This window comes from Ascidiella aspersa, chromosome 1 (assembly GCF_963924565.1).
Source record: "Ascidiella aspersa chromosome 1, kaAscAspe10.2, whole genome shotgun sequence".
In the NCBI taxonomy this organism is placed as follows: Eukaryota; Metazoa; Chordata; class Ascidiacea; order Phlebobranchia; family Ascidiidae; genus Ascidiella; species Ascidiella aspersa.
In genome coordinates, this window is record NC_139447.1 from 2,945,764 (window position 1) to 2,967,761 (window position 21,998).

The following is a 21,998-nucleotide window of genomic DNA, read 5'->3' on the forward strand; positions in this document are numbered from 1 at the left end:
AAGTAGCTTGATAAAAAATGTCAAAGCCAATAGGCCAGGGTCTAGTAAATCGACATCATCATGATTAAGACGTTTCGACACGAGCTTGTATCATCTTCAGTTAATGTGACTGAGAAGTAAATCAAAACATTACTTATAAAAGGTTGGACACAATTGTTATCGTTCTGTCGTATCGAAACGTCTTAATCAAGATGGTGTCGATCTATTCGACCTTTTTGGCTTTGCAATTCATGATTAACATCAATGTCAGTTTTTAAAAATTAAATTGTATCTATTTGACCTATTCCCAAATTTAATCTAAATGCACAATTTTTTATACCAAGTGGTCAGTAAGGCGTTCGGATATCTCGGGGCCGCAAAGTAAGCATAAGGGTGCCCCTTTGTCAGCGAGTGTGAGTGTGTTTGTGTGTAAGTGTGTTTTGGTTTTAATAACAATTTAATGTTAAACAAATATTTCATTTTGGGAAATACGAGAGTGTGTTTGTCAGTTTTAGTAACACTTTAGTTTGAATTGAGTCGTTTTAAGAAATACAAAGTCATTTTGAATAAATTAAACCATATTTATCCGACTTATTCCAGATTTCTAATTCCAAGTTAAGCTATAAGTAAAAAACTACTCGAGAACTGTTTTGTCCTAATGAACGGGTTTTTTATTGTTCGCAATTGTGAAAATATTTTTGTCTAAATTGAGTGAATAAGTTTACCATATTATAAAGTTAGCAAAAATATACGAACTGTTATGCTCCTAGAAGTTACATTGGTGTTAGTGTGTTTTTAAAATATACCTAATAAAATTTGTAAGTGCATATAAACCAAATACTTGGCTTTGTTAACAAGTTGTCCAAAACTATTAAAAAATCGTTTTTCCCAGAAACGGAATCGCAGAAGGCGAGCTTGATGACCTTTTGTCCTTGGACGATCACGTGCTTAACTCCTCGTACCGCTATTGGTCGCCATCCAACCGGAACGTGGTGCGCGTGCCTCCACTACTCTGGACGCGTCTGCGCTACGACCTTGGAGGTGACCTTGTGGAACGACAGGCTGTGGGACACACGGTGCTAGCATTTTATCACAGGTGACTAAAATAACTTTTTTTGTGCTGTTTTTTGCTGTTTTGAACAGATATTTTTAATTTTAAACACTGTTATTTTGCAAGTTTTTATTGAAACACAGTTTTGTTGAAGTTTCCAACTTCTTCAAGGCCCTTTGTTTTTCTTTAAAATGTAGATACCTGTAGGTATACCTTTTTTAAATTCCATTTTTCTAATGTTGGATTTCGCACTGTACTGTAGTTTTAGCAACAATTAGCAAAAAATAGGCGATTGGAAATTTCGAAACATTCTGTGTTTTTAACAAAATTATACATTGTTTTCATTCAAATAATCTGTACACTATTGATTCTCAAACCAGGGTCCCTAAAAAAAGTTATATGGGGTTAGCGCAACATTTATTTGTTATTAGAGGCGGAAATTGGCTTTACCGCTAAAAAGGTTACTTACAGTTGTCACCCTTACAGTTGTTACCCCAGCACCGATACAATCTAGTATCGGACGCCTGCCAATATTACCTTGGCTCCAGATATCTGGTCCGAACCGATATTTTGGGGCATCCGTAGTCCGTAGGCCTACACAGGGCTACAAAAATAAACTTTGTCTCGCCAAACATTATCAGACAAAACGAAAAGTACAAGTTCCGTGTACTTTTTAGACAGTACATTGAGGTGGCCCGCGAACGCTACCTGACGGAAAGCTGCAAGGCGGGAATTCACGGCCAGATGGCGGACTACTACATGGGAAAGTGGTCGGATGGTCGTCGGAAGGAACTGGTTCTGAAGATATGGAAGAATCGAAAGAACAAGGTTGACCGCCAGGTTGCCTCTCAGGTAAGAGTAACTTACATATGTCATAAAGCCTAACGCAGTGTTTCTCAAGCTTTGGGTCGCCGTTTAAATCGGTTCTATGAGCAAGTCATTTTGAAAGTCCCACTCAGTTCTTTAGTGAGATAACTTAAGTCCAACTCAAGTATTTTTAAAAAAGATCATGTCAAGTCCCAGACATTAATTATTAGAGCAAGTCATTTTCTCGATGAAATTATTCATACACGAACCATTAACCCATAAAAATTCAAAAAAATCCCCCTGTATACTTAGAAAGGTTAATTGCTTAGAGATATGTTATAATTTGAACTAAATAAATCCCAAGTCGCCCTAAAAATGCCACCGAGTTGTTTATTTCCGGTATGTAAGTAATTCAACAAGGAACAATGATAATCACAATAATCACGCCTCAGATAAAACCCACTGACTTTGATATACCTATGTGCCGCCATACATTGCTTCTACAACGAAAAACATTCACCTATACTTGTTTCTCTTCAGCCACTGAAGTTTTCAGATCGCGTTTTCAACACTCGAAAGCTTGACGAGCTTCCCTACCACCTTGTGAGGGCAGGAAAGTGGACTGAGCTGTATGAAGAAGTACTCTGTAACATTACTTGGATGCTTACAAAGATTGCAGCATTCGCCATTAAGGGTGAGGGAATTATCAGTATTGGAAACAAGCCAGTTTGAAATAGCTTAAGTCCATGTCAAGTCATTATTAGACTTAGGTACGAAATAGGGAGACAGAACCATTGTTGTATTATTTGTTGTCGATATTGTTTTTAAATGCTATCGCCTCTGAAATTAAGTTTCCATTGTGTTTAGTCAAATTCCCTTACTTTGCTTTTTATATTTGCCTTTTCAAACCAAACTTACTATGGTAACTCGTAGGGATGTGCGATAATTACAGACCGAACCGTTACCCGATGTTCAGTGGTAGTATCGGTACTTGTCCGATACTAGGGTGGTATCGGTGCCGATCCGATACCAGATAAGTTTTGGAATTTTGACTGTTTTGCCAATAACCGCAGCCACTCTAACTTTAAAGGAAATAAATCAAAAACAGAGCATGGGTTAGCAACTATATGGTGTTAACTAAACTTCGTACCGACAAAGCGGTTTAATTTAACTATTTTGCTTGTTTGAGCACGGTAATGACGTCATTTGGTATCCGATCGTATCGCGATAGTTTTTTCAAAAATAACATGGATCGGTATCGAAATATAAAGCATCGGACTTCCCGATTAACTTGCGTATACGCAGACGTGTTGGACGACTACAACATGGCTTTGGAGGTGAAGAGCGATCCCGGGATCTCCCTGATACGAGACGCCCTAAAGCTGGCCAAACCTACGCTGGAGTTTTCCGGTAATAAACAGCAGTGTTGTGAAGTAATTTTGAATAGACTTAAGTCCTTGTCAAGTCTCTTGTATAAACAACCTAGGTCTGAGTCAAGTCTTTCAAAAAATGGCAAATCGAGCCCCGGTGCAATTCATCAGTTACCTAAGTGAACAAGTCATTTTGAAATGAATCAAGTCCACCTAAAGTGTTTTGTGATATTACTTAAGTCCATGTCAAGTCCCAGGGGTACACAGAGGTATCCGGGTGGTCCATAAGCAAGTACAGTGAAAAATTCATTTTGGAAGTTCCAGTTAAATCATTAGTGAAATAACTTAGGTGCTAGTCAAGTCTTTTAAAAAAATGACAAGTCTAGTCACAGTCCAAGTCATTCGTAAACCAAGTGAAGCCCTAGTCAAGTCATTATTAGAGCAAGCCATTTCCAAGTCAAATCACTAATATGAAAAAAAAACGATAAACCTTTAAAATTAGCAAATTCGTCCGATTGGAGCAATAAGTCAACTAAATAAGAGAAAAACAACATGTAACAATTTAATCGTTTCACAAGTAATTTCAAAACAGTTGCCTAAGTGCACCTAAGTCAAGTTATTAAGTCATTACAACACTGGTAAGCACCTTATATAAACTTCAATTTTTCAAATCTGTCCGTTTCGCATTTTTTTAGTTTTTAAATTGGTTTGAAGCCCCAAGGGGCCCCCGAAACCAAAGTTAACACCTCCCTGAACTAAAACATTCAGTCATTAAGTATTCAAATTTGGATTTATTTTTACCAATTTCAACGTATTTATTCAGTGCTAAACGCTGCTCATCATTTAGTCTTCTACTTTACTTTAGACAGGCAGCATCACGAATCACTTGTGTGCTGAGATGTCATAAATTGATGTCATATTAACCAAAAGAATTAAAAAACGGGTATTTTCGGTCCAACAAATGTAAAACCGAAATAAGTTTTTTTGATTTAATAAGGCTTCAATGGACCCCTAAAAATAATCCACGTACCCCTAAAATTAATCCACGTACCCCTAAAATTAATCCACGTACCCCTAAAATTAATCCACGTACCCCTAAAATTAATCCACGTATCCCTAAAATTAATCCACGTACCCCTAAAATTAATCCACGTACCCCTAAAATTAATCCACGTACCCCTAAAATTAATCCACGTACCCCTAAAATTAATCCACGTACCCCTAAAATTAATCCACGTACCCCTAAAATTAATCCACGTACCCCTAAAATTAATCCACGTACCCCTAAAATTAATCCACGTACCCCTAAAATTAATCCACGTACCCCTAAAATTAATCCACGTGCCCCTAAAAATTATCCACGTACCCCTAAAATTAATCCACGTACCCCTAAAATTAATCCACGTACCCCTAAAATTAATCCACGTACCCCTAAAATTAATCCACGTACCCCTAAAATTAATCCACGTACCCCTAAAATTAATCCACGTACCCCTAAAATTAATCCACGTACCCCTAAAATTAATCCACGTACCCCTAAAATTAATCCACGTACCCCTAAAATTAATCCACGTGCCCCTAAAAATTATCCACGTACCCCTAAAATTAATCCACGTACCCCTAAAATTAATCCACGTACCCCTAAAATTAATCCACGTACCCCTAAAATTAATCCACGTATCCCTAAAAATTATCCACGTATACCTAAGCGGTCCCCAGTCCCCAGTTTAATATCCCCCTGAACTACAACATCCCGTCATTAAGCAATATTTGATTTATTTGTTCAATTCCCAAGTGTTTATTTTTATCCTTCTACTTTACTTTACACAGGCGGCATCACGAACCACCTCTGTGTTGAGATGTACGGGAGGTTGGCTTACTTCGCCGACGAATTCCCTGGTACAGTGGGTCGGTTTCTTCAGGGGGCCAAGGGCGACATGTACACGGGTTCCGGGGTCAATCTAGTTCCACTGACGGGAGGATTTCAACCCCCAGGTACCCACCTCTAGTTTTAATATCAAATCTTGTCTTTTTCTTTAGAAATCTGATTTTTGCCTAATTACAAGCCTCTTACGATTCTTTGTGTACGATTAAAGTACAATAAATCAAATCTATTTTTCTGTATTTTGTAGAGTTGATACCGCTGGTTTAGAACTTTTATCTTTCTTCTTATTTTAGGCCATAACTACATGCGTACAGCAACTACAGAGTTTGGATTATCACGTATTTTATTGTTACGGTAATATTGTACCATGACTTTCACTCAATTCCTTGTTTAAAAGTCATTGGGCCCGACATTATTCCAAGGAAACAAAAGGGGTTCGCCAGGCTCAAACCTTTTCTGGTTTGAAAGCTTTATTGTTTTATCTTTAAGGCGGTGCTCTTCGCACGACCCTTACCGGTTTCAGTAAACACGTGACCTGTCTGGCCACGTCAGGCCCGGGCACGCAACCCCCCCTGGTGGCGGCCGGATGCCAGGACGGTCTGGTGATGGTTTGGGAGATTGGGTCGGACGAAGTGATGCATACTGTGAGGACACACAAGGCCAGTGTGGCCTGTCTGGCTATTGCGGGTAAGTTACAAGTAAGAATGTGATTTGCACTACATTCTTTTTCAGTAATGTACCTTGCTCCTTGTACCTTGGACACTGGAGATGTCCGATACTTGACATTTTATTTCGAGCCGATATTTCGGACAAAATGGATCGCGATCCTATCCGATACTAAATGACGTCATGACTATTCTGAAGCGAGCAAAAAAGATAAAATTGAATCGTTCCAAGGCGTTTTTTTAGGTTGTTAGTCAAAACTTGCTTTAGCGTCAAATTTTAGGTTATCTGCAGTTGTTAACTTACTATTTTTTTTTAAATGTACCTATCAAAGTAGAAATCGCTGTTTTGTATCGCAAATTATTTTCTAACTTAATGAATTAGAGCAAAATGTGGCTAATTCTAATCTATTTTATAAATTGCTCGTGTGCCATAACTCCAGTTCGAATCTAATTCGGATTTTACAAAAAAAATGCTACTTTGTCAAACGACATTTTTAGTCACTTAGTCAAAAAATGGTTTAAATGAATTCCCTTTTCTAGACGCGTTAGCTATGTTTCTGCTCAAATACTGTCGCCCACCGTTTCATTTTCTCGAAAGGTTTGAGATTGGCGTCCGGTTCCCATGACAACACCCTCCACGTCATGAACCTTGACACCGGAAGTAGCGTCACAACGATTCAGGAAGACCACCGGGGTTATGACGTATTTGCCGGAGCGGCGCTCTCATCGGATGGAGGCTGGCTAGCGTCATCATGCGGCAACGAGGTGGGACGGTTTTTTTTTCATTTGAAGGGCCTTTGACCATTGTTTAAGCTTAGGAATTTTTAGCTGATTCTCTGTAAAAACTATATTTACATATTTCCCAAAACTACTTCTAAGAAAATTGTTCTTCCTGTTTTTAAGAAACGTTAAGTTTTATTTTGTCTTATTTTAACAAAGCAACAATTGCATATGCAACCCATTTATATTATCTCCATTTTCAAGAAAGTGTTAGTGTATGCTTTATAAAACATCTATTTTCAGTCTTGCTCAGTTTTTTTAAAACTATAGGCTATAATAGCCATAGAATAAAAAACTAATAGATTAATTGTGCAGATCCATGTTATGTTTTATAGCAAGTTAAGAACGAAATCAGTTTATTTCAATATTTTATTTCGAAGGTAAATAATGAATTTTAGTAGGCAGTCTAGTTAGGTCTATCTTTGTCAAGTAATTTTACAGTTTACAGCTTGAGTTCACAACAACAATAAGTTAACACAACAATAGGTAAAGTCATTTTTAAAGGTTCATGTCACGGTTTAAAGAAAAAAATGTAGAGCGAGTTAGTTGCTTTTTGTTGAATCATTTTACGGTTTGTATAGCTCAAGATTAGTTTTAAAACGAGTATTGTCATTGTTTTTGACTCGTGTAGCGGTTAAAAGGTTCTCTAAAGCAGTGGTCTCCAACCTTTTTATTAACCGACCCCAAACCACATTTAAAATGAAATCAGCATTTACAAGCGACCCCAGTTTGTTTTCTGATAAGTAATTTTTAAACTCATTACACCAGCGATTGAATATTACGCTTAAGATATATACGATTTAAAAGAACTGTGGCTATGTGTTCCAAAATGAGAAGTTTAAATTAATGCATAAATTTAAAGTTAACACAAGAAAGACGACTTTTTAAATTAACATTTTAAATATACTTATTACGTTCGTTTAAATATCACTAAAACTGTAGCAAAATGTTGAGGTATAAGACCTCAGAATAGGTTAGGCGACCCGCACCATGGGGTTGCGATTTATAGGTTGAAGACAATCGATCTAAAGCAGGGGTGTCCAACTCAAACATGCCGGCGTGCCAATTTTTATCTTGTAACTTCTTCCCGTGCCAAAGTTTCGTAACCAAACCAATTCTTTTTAATCATAAAATCGCTTTTTTACCAAAATCAAAAACGTTTATTTAAACTTGAAACACTGTGTAGTAGAAATGCGCATTGCTGCATCTAAGTGTCCGTCGCTGAGCTAAATATTTTAACTTCACACCAAGCTATATAATTATGTTAATGATAGCCTCCACCCTTTACTACAGTACAATGTTATATTATCAGATGTAACTGTTAGATGTCGTGATTGCCGCGATTGTTTTATATTGTGAACAAACAATGGCAATTGGCTGTATAACAAATTTAATATTTTTTGACAATTGACTGAATAACAAATTGTATTTTTTTTGACAATTGGCTAAATAACAATTTTAGTATTTTTTTGGGGGCTTGCGTGCCATTTTTTATTAGGTCGCGTGGCACATTTGGCACGCGTGCCGCTTGTTGGGCACCCCTGATCTAAAGCATCTGTGTTATTTTTAACGCCGGCAATGGATTTTTAGGTGACATTTCAACAGTCTGCGCGTGCACCTAGAACGCGACTTTATGCCTAGGCTAGACTGCTCCGTTATAAGATCGCTAAATAGGTCAGCGTCTAGTCGTGCCAACTAAAGAATGTCAAACACGCTGCAATGGTCACGCTTTTTATGGCATCCCAGCCGATCGGTGCACATATGCAATGTAACTCACAAATTTGCAAATAAGTGGGCAAGATTGCGGTGTTTTTAACCAAATAAAAAAGCAAGTTGAAAAAACAAACGTTATCACCTATTGCTATATGGTGTTACTTTGTTAATTTGTTTAATGATACACATGAGCATTAAAGCTTACACATGAGCAGCTTATCATGTTCAAACTGAAAAATAAGGCCCAAATAATTAGTAAATGCTTCATGCTTTATTGACGTAGGCCACGTGCCTATAATTTAGAGCGACATTTTTGAGTTAATGAAAAACAAAACTACGCAAACCAGTTTAATATTAAACATTTAAGAAAGTTCAAAATAATTATGTGTTAATATATACATTGAAAAAAGTGTGCTTTTTCCGATTTTGTGCATTTTAGTAAGTTATTTAAGGTAAGAACAAGTGCTTTAAACAAAACAAATTAATTCATCTGGACGAAGAAAAAGTAAAATAACACTCGAAAGCAAATGTAAATGTCAACTTTATATTTTTTTTGAGGTAACAACGCATTTAAATACATTATTTTAAATTTGGCAAAAAAGACTAAACAAAAATACATTTTTTCAGGGAAATCTTTTACTGAAACATGTAATGAGGATCTAGGATGGGGATATAGGAGGTTAAGGCGGCGTAGGAATACACAACAAAAACACGATAAGCAAAACCGCCTCTTTAGTTCCATTAGTTTGCTAGTTTTAGGTTAGGGAGGTGTTTTTTGATGAAAAAGTATATATAACAGAGATGTTATCGATTCAAGCAAAGAAAAACAAACTTTAAGTAGCCCAAACGTCTATGTTTAAAGACCCACGACGTAAACATACTGCAGAATCAGCGAGAGCGAAATACTTCCGCTTTTATTTAGTAACATAGGTAAAATTGCAGTTCAATTAAAGGGGGCATGGCTGTTACCCCTCTACCTGGATCCAACCCTGCCAGCTATTCCGGCATTCCCCTAAACTTTGCAGACGGACCATTGCATGGAAACCGCTTGAATTTCGGTGAAGCCCGGTAAGCCTTTATCCTCTCCAACTGCTGGAACTTGACAAGGTATGCCTCCATATTTGGGTGCGCTGCAAGCAGCTCAGCCTTGGCCACTCTTATCTGATCAAGGATATCGGAAAGGGCGAAATCAACGTAGGTTAGCTTGTCTCCAGCCATCCAGGCGTTCTTGGCGAGATGTGCCTCGAAAAGATCCAATTTTTCACCCACTGTTGCAAAGTACTCGACGCTGCGAGTGTCGTAATCAGTGTAGCACATGGTCCTCCATGTTTGCCGAAAATCTTGGACAACACCTTCAGCCACGTCGGCCAATGACTGATTTTCTGTGGAAGCCAAGAGGTTGTACTTTCGTCCTAAATACCGTATTACCGCCCAGCTTTCGCTTATTTTCTCGTCACCGTCAAACAAGTAGGGGAGGTTAGGAAAAGGCATTCCCAATTTGTGCTTTGACTTAACAAACCACGCCTTTTTGTCCTCCAAAGGGTAGCGCATTTCGTCGTACTCCACCCCTGCGTATTCCAGCATCAGAAGGATAGGCTCGCCCAGACCTTTGCAGTTCCAGTATCCCAGCAGCGGTTTCGACATTTTATCGGCTAATTCTTATTAGAAGGAGTTTGTTTTGCAATTGGTTTTTAAACCTTGTTTCTATAGACGAAAAAACACAGAATACGAATATTTGAAAATTTTACTAAGTAAGCCGGAACGGCGTTCTAGTAAAAAGTAACCTGGAACGGCGTTCCAGTAAAAAGAGAAAAAATTAAAAAAATATTTTTTACAAGGCGATCTCACTATCACGTTTAATTTATTTAAACTAAGTTTAGTTGCATATTTGTGTACAATACACCGAACGACAACCTCTGGTAACTTGTCTTAACGTCCCGCTATGTTTATGACGTTACTTTGTGACGTCATTTAAAAAAAAAATTCATCGCTGAAAATTTATTTATTTTTTTGTCATGCGTTTCGGTAAGAAAGTTGACCTTCTCTCACCTCTGGTTTGAGCCTTACAATTTTTTTCTAGCCTTGCCTTCATTGCACTACAATCCTGCAACAATCTTCGACAATATCCTTTTCGAAGGAACCCGTATACGAGTCTTATGTAAAGGTTTTAATTTCAAAGGGGCAAGGTAAACTAAAAAAAAGACAGGAGCAAAATGACTTCATCGACAGTATAGTTGAAAATGATAATCAAACCAATTTAAATAAACTAAAACTAATATTGCCCATCGATAAAGCGCATATATTTTGCGACACTGTGCCTGAAAAAAGCAAACGTCTTAAAACACTTAGGATTTTCTTCCTACTGCAAATAAAAACCTTACCTAGGTTGTCCAGCTCAGCAATGCTACGTTTACAGAAACCGTCATTTATAAGCGTTCCGCCGCAGATTATTTTTCGCTGATGTACACAAATACTTGGACATAGACGTACACACACACACACACACATACGCACAGTAGCACAGTAGCACACGAACGCATCGTACAACTTGCTAAAAAATGCAAACGAAAGGCCGACTGTCAAATAGACTATTGAGCTCAATTTTTTTTGCTTTGTCACCCTGGGATTTAGAATTAGGCTTTTTTTTGCAGTCCGCTAAGTCATTGTCGCATTTCAAAGTGGCAAAGTCATCGTGAATGTTGCCATTTTTCTAGCAGTGTTTCTCAACCTTTTTTCGGCGGTGACCAAAACACTAAGCGCAAGCAGAACGGCGGATCTTTGGCGATTCGATTCTCTTAATTGAACGTTTTTTAGGCAAACAAACCTTAAGACAGATAGCTTGAATAAATTCGACTTTTAATTAGTGTGTATCGTGCCTTTTAGTCTTGCTAAGAAGCAATCTTAAACCACCTAACCAAATAAAACTACTTGTGCCGGCGACCCAATCAAATCAAATGGCGAGGCAAATTTGTTTCGCGAACAAGACTTTGATTCAAATCTATTCAACTTTTGCTATTTGTCTTTAGTTTTGTTCGTTTACAAAAAGTTTAGTGAAGATAGATGGTTCGCAAACGCTTCGCTGCTATAACATACGCTTAGTGGTTGGGTCGCCGCAAAAAAGGCTTAAATTAGTCGGGTATAATTCACGAATTCTTTGCATAACTGCTACTTGCATTGACGCTTTAGTTCAGTCTTTCTAAACACATTTGCGGTTTAATTTAGTTGGGTCACCGACTGTAGAAGTTTCTATGGTTAGATTTCTTGGTTTTGATTCTAAGCAAAATTTCTCCAACACTTAACAAAATGCAAAAGCTATACGCAATAATCGAATCTATTTATGCTATTTGGGCAAAAAAAAAATGTTATGTCATAAAGAAATGTCACAACTGGACGTCACAAAGTTACGTGGAAACGTGACGTCACAAAGTTACGTGGAAACGTGACTTCAAAAAGACGTGTAACACCACACAGTTTTAGGTTGGAGAGGTTTTACTTTCAATACAAAAGCTATATTATTATAAAGATAACAATAATATCTAATTGCGCAAAGCAAAAAACAGCCTTTAAAGCGTACAATTGCCAAAACTTTGATTTTCGAAGATGCGAAGAGACGCACGGCGCCGTAGGGCTTAAAATATTTTAACAAAAAGGGCTAAGACATTCTAGAGATATTTTTTTTGCATTTACGGAGTTCAAAGAGGCAAAAAATGCAACATGTGCTACTGAGCACAATTCGTGCAGTTTTTGTTCTTTCTTAAGTGCAGTATCGTTAGAAGACCCGAATTTCGACATTCACCAAAAAAGTCAGGCATAAAACAAAATTTAAATGGAGCCTTAAAAAATATACATTTATACGGAAAAAAATAAATGCTTTTAAAAACGGTCTTGAGTGCTGTTAAGACCCGTCTACTCACAAAAAATTTTTTTTAAAAACCACGTTGATCATCAAATATCCTGGTTGTACGCTCGAGGTTGCATGATGCGAGAAGTGGAACGAATGCCTTGCTGTTCTTTTCCTGATTGCTCCATTGTTTCCGCTTTACAACCATTGATCTGCTACCCAATGTAGAGCGTCGTGGGAATTGAGCCGAGACGTTTTGGCCGCCAACTTCATCATGGTGAAATGCTGCTAGCATGTCTGGTAAGGCCAGTCAAACTTTTGCTTGTGGCACCACACAGAAATTATAACTAATTCGGCACCCTTACTAGAATTTTCGCTCACCAATCTACTGTAACGTCACAATAAACGGGATTGAAACACCACTGATCAACTGTACATAAGGTTAAAAACAACGTTATTAATTTATTGCACTCTAATTGTGCACAAAAATTGTATTAAAAAGCTTGCTAATACAGCAAAGCTGGAAACCTAAATGTTTGGAAATATCTCGCGGCACCTTTGGTCGTTGGAAATGGTACCTTAGCTTAGAGTGCGGCGGCATCCCGGTTGAGTACCACTGGGTTAGGCATTAGACACCTGATTGCATTCCAGTGCCTTTTCATGAAATATCCTTGGTCAGAATGCTTGTAAGATCTTTTGGCGTGCAATAATGCAGTGTTACTATAAAAAATAGCTTTTCTGACAAATATAGTGCAGAACTTGGGCGTAGGATATCGAAAAAATGTAAGGCGGAAATCTTTGGAGGACACAAATGTAGTCAGGATTGGACAAAACCTTAGACCCAATTTGCATTTTTATCTATAGGCCTACACGGCCGTTAAAACCCTGCCAAATTAAGAATCTCGCAAAGCGGGAGTTAATTTGGTTGAATTGGCAAAACAAGCCCGCATCTACTATAACTATACACTTGGGGTTTAAGCACATTAGACCGCACCAGGGAAGGATCCAAGAGTTATTGTTTAGGGGGTTATGAGGATGTTCAGAGATGACGTCACGGAGTTTGTGAACGTTACGTCATCAAACAACTAATGTTAGAAACACCTCCTTTTCTGGAACTAACTATAGTCTGTAAATAACATACTTTTTCGAGGGGCATGGCCTGCTGTTATAACTAACTTTTTTTATAACCCTTTTTAATTTTTTATAACTGGCTAAATCCCCTATAACAAATGAGCCATTCAAAAAATGCTGCTTTTACATAAATCGCATGCTACTACTTTGCGCTAATCATACTGCAGTAATAAAGAGTAGCAACACGTCAGTAAAAACACACCAAAAACATGAAATTTCAATTTATTCCGGACTAACACAACTAATAGCAGCGAGCAATTAATGACGAGAACTTTTAAAACCGAAAAGTCGCAAATTAAAATGAATTTGTTCGATCGACTGAAACGAAACGAATTAGAGAAAGTAGCCTACTTTTGCATGAAGAGTGTAAGCTATCAAATTTAAAAGCAAACTTTCTAAAGCAGTCAACACAGGTAGCTAACGGTCAGTATACACCACCGATGAAAAATGCGTACATATTGTAGTTGTTTCCGCCTTATTTTTTTACACTATTTTCCGCATGTTAGGTGGTAAAGAAACGTCGGTTTTTAACTTTTGAAATGTTTTAACTTTTTTCAGTTATTTTTGCGTACTTATTTTTCTGTTAATGCTTTTTCTTTTAAAAAATGCGTGTTTTTTTATGATAAAAAGCAATACTTGATAGATTCGAAGGAATGATTTTCTATATTTTTCACCGAATTTAGTCTTTCTAGAGAACAACGTACGTCAACACTTTTTTAGAAATAGATTAGATGCATTGAATTGGTTCACATACAGTAACCTGAAATTGGAACTCAAAACACGACTGAAATTGTCCAAAAAAAACACAAAGGTTAAACTTGCTCAGTTTAAATATTTGAGAATTTTTTTTTTTATTACACTAAAAATTTGTTAAAGAAATTGTTTTCGATTCGCTACTTTCAAAAACGTAAAGCAGCTAAGTTTATCATTATTAAGCGGTGACTAAATATTTTGACATTAGTTACATCTAAATTCATACGCATAAACAAATCTTATCCTTTCTTCGTAAACTATATGACGTAGAATACACGAAATTGGTAAGTTTATCATTTTCAAGCAGTGACTATAGGTGAAAGTGATGAAACTATGTAGTCGAATTAAAACTAAACCGCGTTCAAAGTAATGGCGTAAACCGACCAAATGGCGCGCCCTATTCCGACTGTCCGCCCCACTTTGCCATAGGACCATTGCAGGGGAACCGATGAAATCTTGAAGAAGACCGGTAGGCGCTTATCTTTTCCAGCTTTTCAAACTTGCCCAGGTAAGCCTCAATCTTGGGGTGTGACGCTAGCAGCTTGGGGTGCGCCATGCTCATCTGGTTTAAGATCTCACAGAGTGCGAAATCAACATAGGTTAGCTTATCCCCGCCCATCCAAGCATGCTTGGCGAGGTAGGCTTCGAACAGATCCAGCTTAGCGTTGATTCCGGCAAAGTACTCGTCGCTCCGGGTGTCGTAATCTCTGTAGCAGAGATCGGCAAATGACTTGCGGAAATCCTGGACAACTCCTTCGGCAACATCGGCCAAATATTCCTGGCCCTGGGCCGGAATTAGGTCGTGTTTTCGGGCCAGGTGCCGCATGATAGCCCAGCTCTCAGTAATTTGCACGTCGCCGTCGAACAGGTATGGAAGGTTAGGGAAAGCCAGACCAAGCCCTGCTTGTCCTTTTTTGCCCATTCATCGGCGCCAGCAAAAGTGTAGCGCCTTTCCTCGTATTCTTCACCTGCTTGTTCCAGCATGAGACGAATTGGTTCGGCCAGTCCTCGGATGTCCCAGTATCCCAACAAGGTTTTCGGCATTTTGAACGATTAAGCTGAAAAGTGCGCACTTTTAAACTTTTTTCTGGAATAAAATAAGGTGTTTATGAGCAGTTTTATTTTTAATAGTGATATACTGAGAAGCCAGATTGTTATATTTATTATTAAATTTAAGAGAATTTTACACACCGCTGCACATTTGGGTCAGAAATTTATTTCAAGTAAAGATAAAGAATACACTTGGCACATCATTCAGTTGGACACTTAGCTGGAATTATGCATATTTTTTCGCAATGCGGCTGCGTGTATGATAAAGCTATTAAGGATATAGGAAGTGTGAACGCTATTCATAAACCAACGCTGCTAACACACCAAATACATTAAGGCACTTCCAGCCTATCTGAAAAAGTTGAATTGCTTTTGGCATAGTTAAAATTTTATTTCTTTCTGCCTCCAAGCAGTATATAGCTGGTGTTTCTATACCTACACTAATACAGCCGTTTGGCCACACATTTTTGATATGGGCATAAATAATAGATGAATTGCTTACTGCAGTCAATGGTTAAGTACTAAACGTGACACCACCCTAACCCAAAATTTATCTGATGTTTTTAAATACTATGAACCCTGATGAAAAATCCATCTAATCAATAAAGATTAGCAATTTCCTTACAATTAGGTTTTATAAAGGGTCGTCCTTAACGCAATGAATGACAGCCATTACACTTACGCTATTCATATAGCCATTACACAAAGGCTATTTAAAATCAGCATACACAAATAGAATTGCATGTCAGTAATGGCGCTGATGTGGAATCCTACCACAGCGTTGAAACAATTATTAAAGCAACGCCAAATATTTCGGTTAGGGTGTCGGTTAGTGTTTGGGTGATTTAAGTATTATTACATTTAGTAATATTGCCTAACCTACCCCAACGCTAACCCGCACTCTAACCCAAGTAATGTTGTAGTAGGAATCTAGACCAGCGCCCTAACAATTAGCCTACATAGGGCTCGTACAAAAACTACACGCTACCCTAAATAACTGCTAGTAGAATTCAACTAAGCTATATAAGGCTGCTGCACCTATAAGCCTGTACGCGGTTCAGTCTAACATAGCTCAGTAAGCAGTTCGGCGCTGGTCTAGAATCCTACCACAACGAAACACCATTTGGGTTAGGGTGCGGGTTAGCGTTTGGGTTAAGGTGGGTCAAGTATTATTATTAAATAAAGAATATAATAATACTTGACCCACCCACACCCAAACGCTAACCCGCAACCTAACTCAAATTTTGTGCGTTGATTTTAGAACTGTGGTAGGATTCTAGACCAGCGCCAGCAGTTCTTGTACAACGTGTCTCATGGTTTGAGCAAACAAAAGGGAAAAAGCCTGTTTGCACAAAGCCACTCCCAACACTTATGTTGACTCGAAAGCCACTCAAACCGGTAACGTAAATCAATAACAGCCTTAACGGCCTGCATTAGCCTTCGGCGTAATACACACTCCTTGTAGACTGGGTTAACCTTATGTTCCTTCATTTACCAGTCGCATTTCAAGCCTAATTCTCTAATTTCTCACGTGCACAAGCATAGAATACACATACAATAGACGGCTGAAATTTGACATTTGTTACATCACAATTCATACCCATAAATGAAACTTATTCATTCTTTGTAAACTAAATCGTAGAATACGCGAAATTGCTTACAATTTTATGGTAGAAACAGCTGCCGATTATATATTCAAACAAACTAGTGCTATACTATTTGTGATTTTAGTCTATGGTACTTTTAAATTCTTAAGGTTCTGCTAATAAAGCACGTTTTCCTAACTTATTGTAATTCGATATTAGTTTAGAGCGTCCATTTTTGGCCAGACGTTATACAAAGAGAAAGAGGTGTTTCTTTAAAATAGTCAGGGGTCGGCAACCCTTTTAATTTCTACCAGCAGGACAAAGCCAAATTCAGCTTTGTCTAGGAGGGCTCTACTCAATTATGTCTAAGCCCGGGCTACTGACTACTCAATTATGTCTAACGGCGTTCGGTTGTTAAAACGTTTGGTTTATGAGCATTTGAACAAATTCTGCGCTATATACATTAACGTTTTAACAAAGTTTTTCTATACACGATACTTTGGACTAAATGGCCGCTGATATGATACCGAATTACTTATTACTATAGTCCTACAAGTGAAATTGATCAAAATTGCCCCCAAAGTGGAAAACTTTAAGTTACGGTAACTCGCAAAACATGACTGCAATACTTGGCTTTGCCAGAGTTCGTAAAATAGTTAGAGGTCGGAAGATTTACATGGCGGGGTCACTGTTTCATGCGTTATTAGAATCCAATTGAAGTGTTTGCCAACGATAACATTGTATAACTGTTTACCTAAAAATTGCTTTAGCGATTAGGGCCATATATGGCTCTTTTTATGACGCCATTTAGCGAGAATCTTGCTTGCAGATAAATCTAAGCTATCATTTCTCAGCATGATTTGAATAAAACTGCACGCAGCCGTGACCACTTTCCAAACTTTTTTTCCTTTTTAACACATAAAAGCAATTCTTCTGCGATTCGCGCGAATCCTATTTGTAATTTCGGGACTGTTATCCCGTTTGATGGAACCTCTTTATATCCAAAAGGCCCTGTTCTTCCATAGAAACTCTGTAATTAAAGTTGTGCAAACTTAGCTAATTGATTTTTCGTTTTTAGTATGTGCTGTCTTTGAAATGAGAACAAAATAAACGGCCCTGTTCAAATTGCTATTTTTCCAACCTATAGCTAGTAAAAAAACAACCAAGAATATTTGGCTTTTATGGCTCCCTTAGCTAAAAAGGTTCCCGCCCCCTATGTTAGTGGCTGTGTAATTGCTACGGGCGGGGGTAAATAGGCACTGGCTCTTCAGGCGAGAGCCGCCGGCTGTCCAATTCTCTTACAAGCTTACAAGTTTCTTGCCAAGACTGAATCAAACGGTAAAATACCTGTCAATAACTTCTTGAACTCTAGACAGAGTCACTTCACTCAGTTGATATTGCACGTTAAGTATATATTCACAAATCTCAGAACACACGATAAAATAACACGGTGATTCAAGTCACTATAAGCAGTATCAAGTAGAACAGCATAAAGTAGCTTTACGAAACGCAAATCAAGCTCGGTTTGGCTGCTGGTCACACCTCAGTGAACACTGGTAGCGTACATTGTGACGTCAAGTTGGGCAATGTAGTGGGGTTGATTAGGAAAATAACTTCCTAACGCTACAACTGCTTACTTTCAAACTAGCTTTATGTAGAAGATTTTAGGCAACATCACATATGTAAGCATTTAAGCCGGACTCTCAGTTAACCCACTAACCATGACTGCAATGCTTCAGCCACAGTTTGCAAAAGGTTACGGCTTGAAAGATTTACATTGGCAGGCCGTATGTCGCAGATTCTTGCATTTAATATCTTAGGTGTTTATCAATTATAACATTGTATAACCGTAGTGCTTACTTTAAAAATAGCTATGTACAATATTTTAGGCCACATCATATATATAAGCATGTAGGCCGAGCAATATACAAAACACTGTAATAAAACCATATAAATTTGTCGTGCAGTTCGTTAAATGAAACTATTAGTTAAAATAATATGTTTTAGGTGAAACTGTGGGATCTAACTACAGCTCAGTGCTTGAGTACTTTGGTTCACCGAGAGGATGCTACGATATCATGCGACGCACATTTCAGCCAGGATAACAAGGCACTTCTAGTTGGGTACAGCGACGGAAATCTTGTTTGCTGGAAAGTTAAAGAAGGTATAGCCTGCAGTTTTGTTTAATTTTCATTGCTCTGTACATTTAGAACGCAAACACAAATTGCTTAGCTAAGTATAGGCTTACAATGGGCTTTGTGAAGTGTACAATGCTTTGGCGTCGGATCTAATGATTAAGCTAGGTCCTGGTTTATGAACATAGTCAGAACACAGTCATGAACATAGACAGTAGCGGTAAAAAGAAATTAACCCGTCTATGTTTTTTTTACAGGCTGTATTCCGCTATCTCCTTAAATGCATTTAAACTAAGCTTTTAGTTTCATATTCGTGTATGTCATCGATCAATAACCTCACGTTTGTGAAGGTTACTTTTTATAGAAGTCCAGTTATTACGCAAATTTGTGACATCACCTTTGAAAGATTTTATGCGTTTATCTAAAAAAATTATTGTACCCTCACCACTGGAACAAAGGCTCCCCTAAAAATGGAAATATTAAGCACCACTGAAAATTAGGCCTTAACTTAATGTACTGCCTGTTTTTATAAACAAACAATTAAACCTATAATTATTATTAAAGTTTTTTATTCGGTTATCATAGGTCAAACGGAATTGCCCAGGGCTGAAAACAAACTTTCCCAAATGTTTTTTTTTCTAATGTATGTAATATCAGTTCTATAATTAACAAAAGTTGAGAAACCAAAAAAAAAATGTAAAAAAGGACTTCGAAATTGACGAGTTTTGACTTTTCATAAACTCAATCCATAAGCTTAACGTCTCATGTCACAAAAACGAGCTGTGTAGTATTCTTAAGATCACTTATTTTATGACGTTTTTAGATGTAACTTCAAAACATCATGTTATGACTTTATTTAAAAATTGTCATGGCTCTTAAAAAAGATTCTAGATCAGTGGTTCTCAACCGGGGTTCTGCGGCACCCTTGGGTGCCATTTCTGATGCTCGAGGGTGACGAGAGTTATTTGAGAATCTTTTTTAATCTGATTTTTGCCCTACTCCTACAATTTATTGTGTAAGATTAGAGTGGAATAAATCCAATTATAACTCCCTACGTTGTGGAGAGTTGATGTGTGTTGTTCCAGTTCCGTGTATTGTGACATTTTCGTGAATTACCTACGGTGAAATCTTATAGGGGTGGCGTGAACTATTTAATATGTTTAAAGGGTGTCGCTAGACGTAAAAGGCTCAGAAACACTGTTCTGGATCCTGGCCTGACAAAGGAGGAAGTCCATTTGGTTTAGAACTTTAGCTGACAAGCCAAATCGTAGAATATATTGTGGTTTCTGTCCTAATCAAACAAAATGTTCAACAACGTTTACAGGATCCAAGTCATACGAAGTTGCACAAAACGAGTCGAATCAAATCAACTCAGCAACTAAGAACAAAATCCTGAGCTGTGGGGTATTTGAAGAGAGCGTCTTGGTCTGTTCGGCCAACGGGAACCTGACCTTGAGGGCCTTGGACAATGGCGCCGTGATCGCCAATGTAAAACTCGGGTATTCCCCCAGCTCTGTGGCCTACTCCTCATCTGGAAAGATGGTGGCAGTTGGACACGATAAAACATTTTCGGTTTTAAAGATTGATGAGAATCAGTTTAAGGTAGGCAATTCATTGGAAGTGACTTTAAGCGTATTTGATTTAATGATTGAAAAAAAAAACAGCCAAATAACCAAGGAAAAAATGCTTCTAAAAATTTCTGAAAGTGTAAACTTGGATCTAGCCTTTTTGAAAGTCGAGGCGGCAAACACTGAAAGTATTTACATCGATTGTACATTTTGTATCACATAGTTATGTAACATCTTAGTGTTAGATTTTAAACTTAGTCGATTTTTGGGCGATTCACTGGACAGTGACTTTATGTATTTTCGCATTTTAAGTTTTTTGATTTATTGATTAAAAAAAAAAACTGCTGAATAAATAACTAAATATGCCTTTAAAAACTATGATAGTATAAACTTCGATCTGGCCATTTTGAAAGACGAACCGACCGACGCTAAAAGTCTTAGATCAAAATTTCGCATGGCGTCACTTTTATATTTATTTAACATCTTAGTGTTATACTTTAAACTGAGTCGATTATTCGGGGGTCAGTATATTTTTATAAAAATCATTACCCACCGAAGTTGACAGTCATTAATAGTTAAAGTGCTACTGTGCCAAAAACTTTGATGAATAGAAAATTGAATTTATGTCAAAGTAATGACGTGATTAAAGGGCTCTGTTGTCACTGTTTTCATATAATTGGACCGACCGATTATAATAGCTTTACAATTGTTTTACACATCAACAACTTTACTTGCATTGGTAGATATTTCGGTTCGGAGTTACTTAATTTAAATAACTAAGAATTTGATATAGGACTTGACTTTTTCTTTTTAATGCAAAAAAAAATATTTTTTTTGTATACCACTTTGAAATTGTCTTCACCCATTTCAAAATGACTTTCTGAAAGAACAAAAAATAACGACTATTTGTATGCTAATTTTTTCTCATCAATCGTGGTTTCGGTTTTCGCAGACGGTCGGCGCCGGCATACGTCATCATCGTGACGTCATCACCTCGCTGGCGTTCAACCAATCGGAAGCGCTCCTGGTGGTGGGCAGCGCTGACGAGGAGATGACAGCCTGGGAACTGCAGGATGAAGCAGGGAGGAGCGGGGAAAAAAGAGCAGGAGGAAATAGAGAAAGAACAGGAGGTAGTGGCGGATTGATGCGGATCGGGAAGAGTCCTGTTTGTGAGATGAAGGGGATGGGAGCTCCTATTGACCTTCTTCTGGTGGCTGGTGACGTCGTCGTCTCTGCTTCCACCAAGGTAAAGTGCAATTGTTTTGCCATCCCGCCATATTCTTGAATGTGCTTAAACTACTTGTGTACAAAAAAGTATAACCCGTCCCTTTATGACGTAAATTTGTGACGTCATCCCTGAAAACTTCTATCCTTTCCGTTAAAAAAATTGTTCTACTTTCAATTCGACATACGTTGAATAAAAATTTATATTTTGCTAATACTTATAGTGTGGATTTTCATCCGTAGTTGCACAAATAGACGAAACTAATAAGTTGAAAGCGGTTTGATATAAGTTTAGCCCCATTGATAAAACTCCATGTATCTTCAAAAGATGAAACAAGCTAAATTTTTTCTCAAGGTTTGTAAGCTGCTGCCAGACATAGTATATTAATTGGATGCTCTTCCGGGAATTTCCTAATATAAGAAATATTCTAGTTAACACCCTTTTTGAATCTCCAGCTGG

At 37.7% G+C, this 21,998-nt stretch overlaps 1 protein-coding gene and 1 pseudogene across 1 annotated transcript in view; one reads left to right on the forward strand and one right to left on the reverse strand.

Annotated features, from left to right (window-relative positions):
* Positions 1–21,998, forward strand: part of LOC146166559 (NACHT domain- and WD repeat-containing protein 1-like) — a 57,926-nt gene that overhangs the window by 12,876 nt on the left and 23,052 nt on the right. Inside the window, exons 13-22 of the mRNA XM_083381470.1 lie at positions 872–1,075; positions 1,708–1,882; positions 2,378–2,531; positions 3,143–3,247; positions 5,038–5,202; positions 5,582–5,779; positions 6,356–6,522; positions 18,619–18,775; positions 20,071–20,348; positions 21,267–21,560. Coding sequence (XP_083237596.1) covers positions 872–1,075; positions 1,708–1,882; positions 2,378–2,531; positions 3,143–3,247; positions 5,038–5,202; positions 5,582–5,779; positions 6,356–6,522; positions 18,619–18,775; positions 20,071–20,348; positions 21,267–21,560 — 1,897 coding nt within the window. The remainder of the gene's footprint in view (positions 1–871; positions 1,076–1,707; positions 1,883–2,377; positions 2,532–3,142; positions 3,248–5,037; positions 5,203–5,581; positions 5,780–6,355; positions 6,523–18,618; positions 18,776–20,070; positions 20,349–21,266; positions 21,561–21,998) is intronic.
* Positions 13,429–15,057, reverse strand: LOC146166560 (glutathione S-transferase Mu 1 pseudogene; annotated as a pseudogene).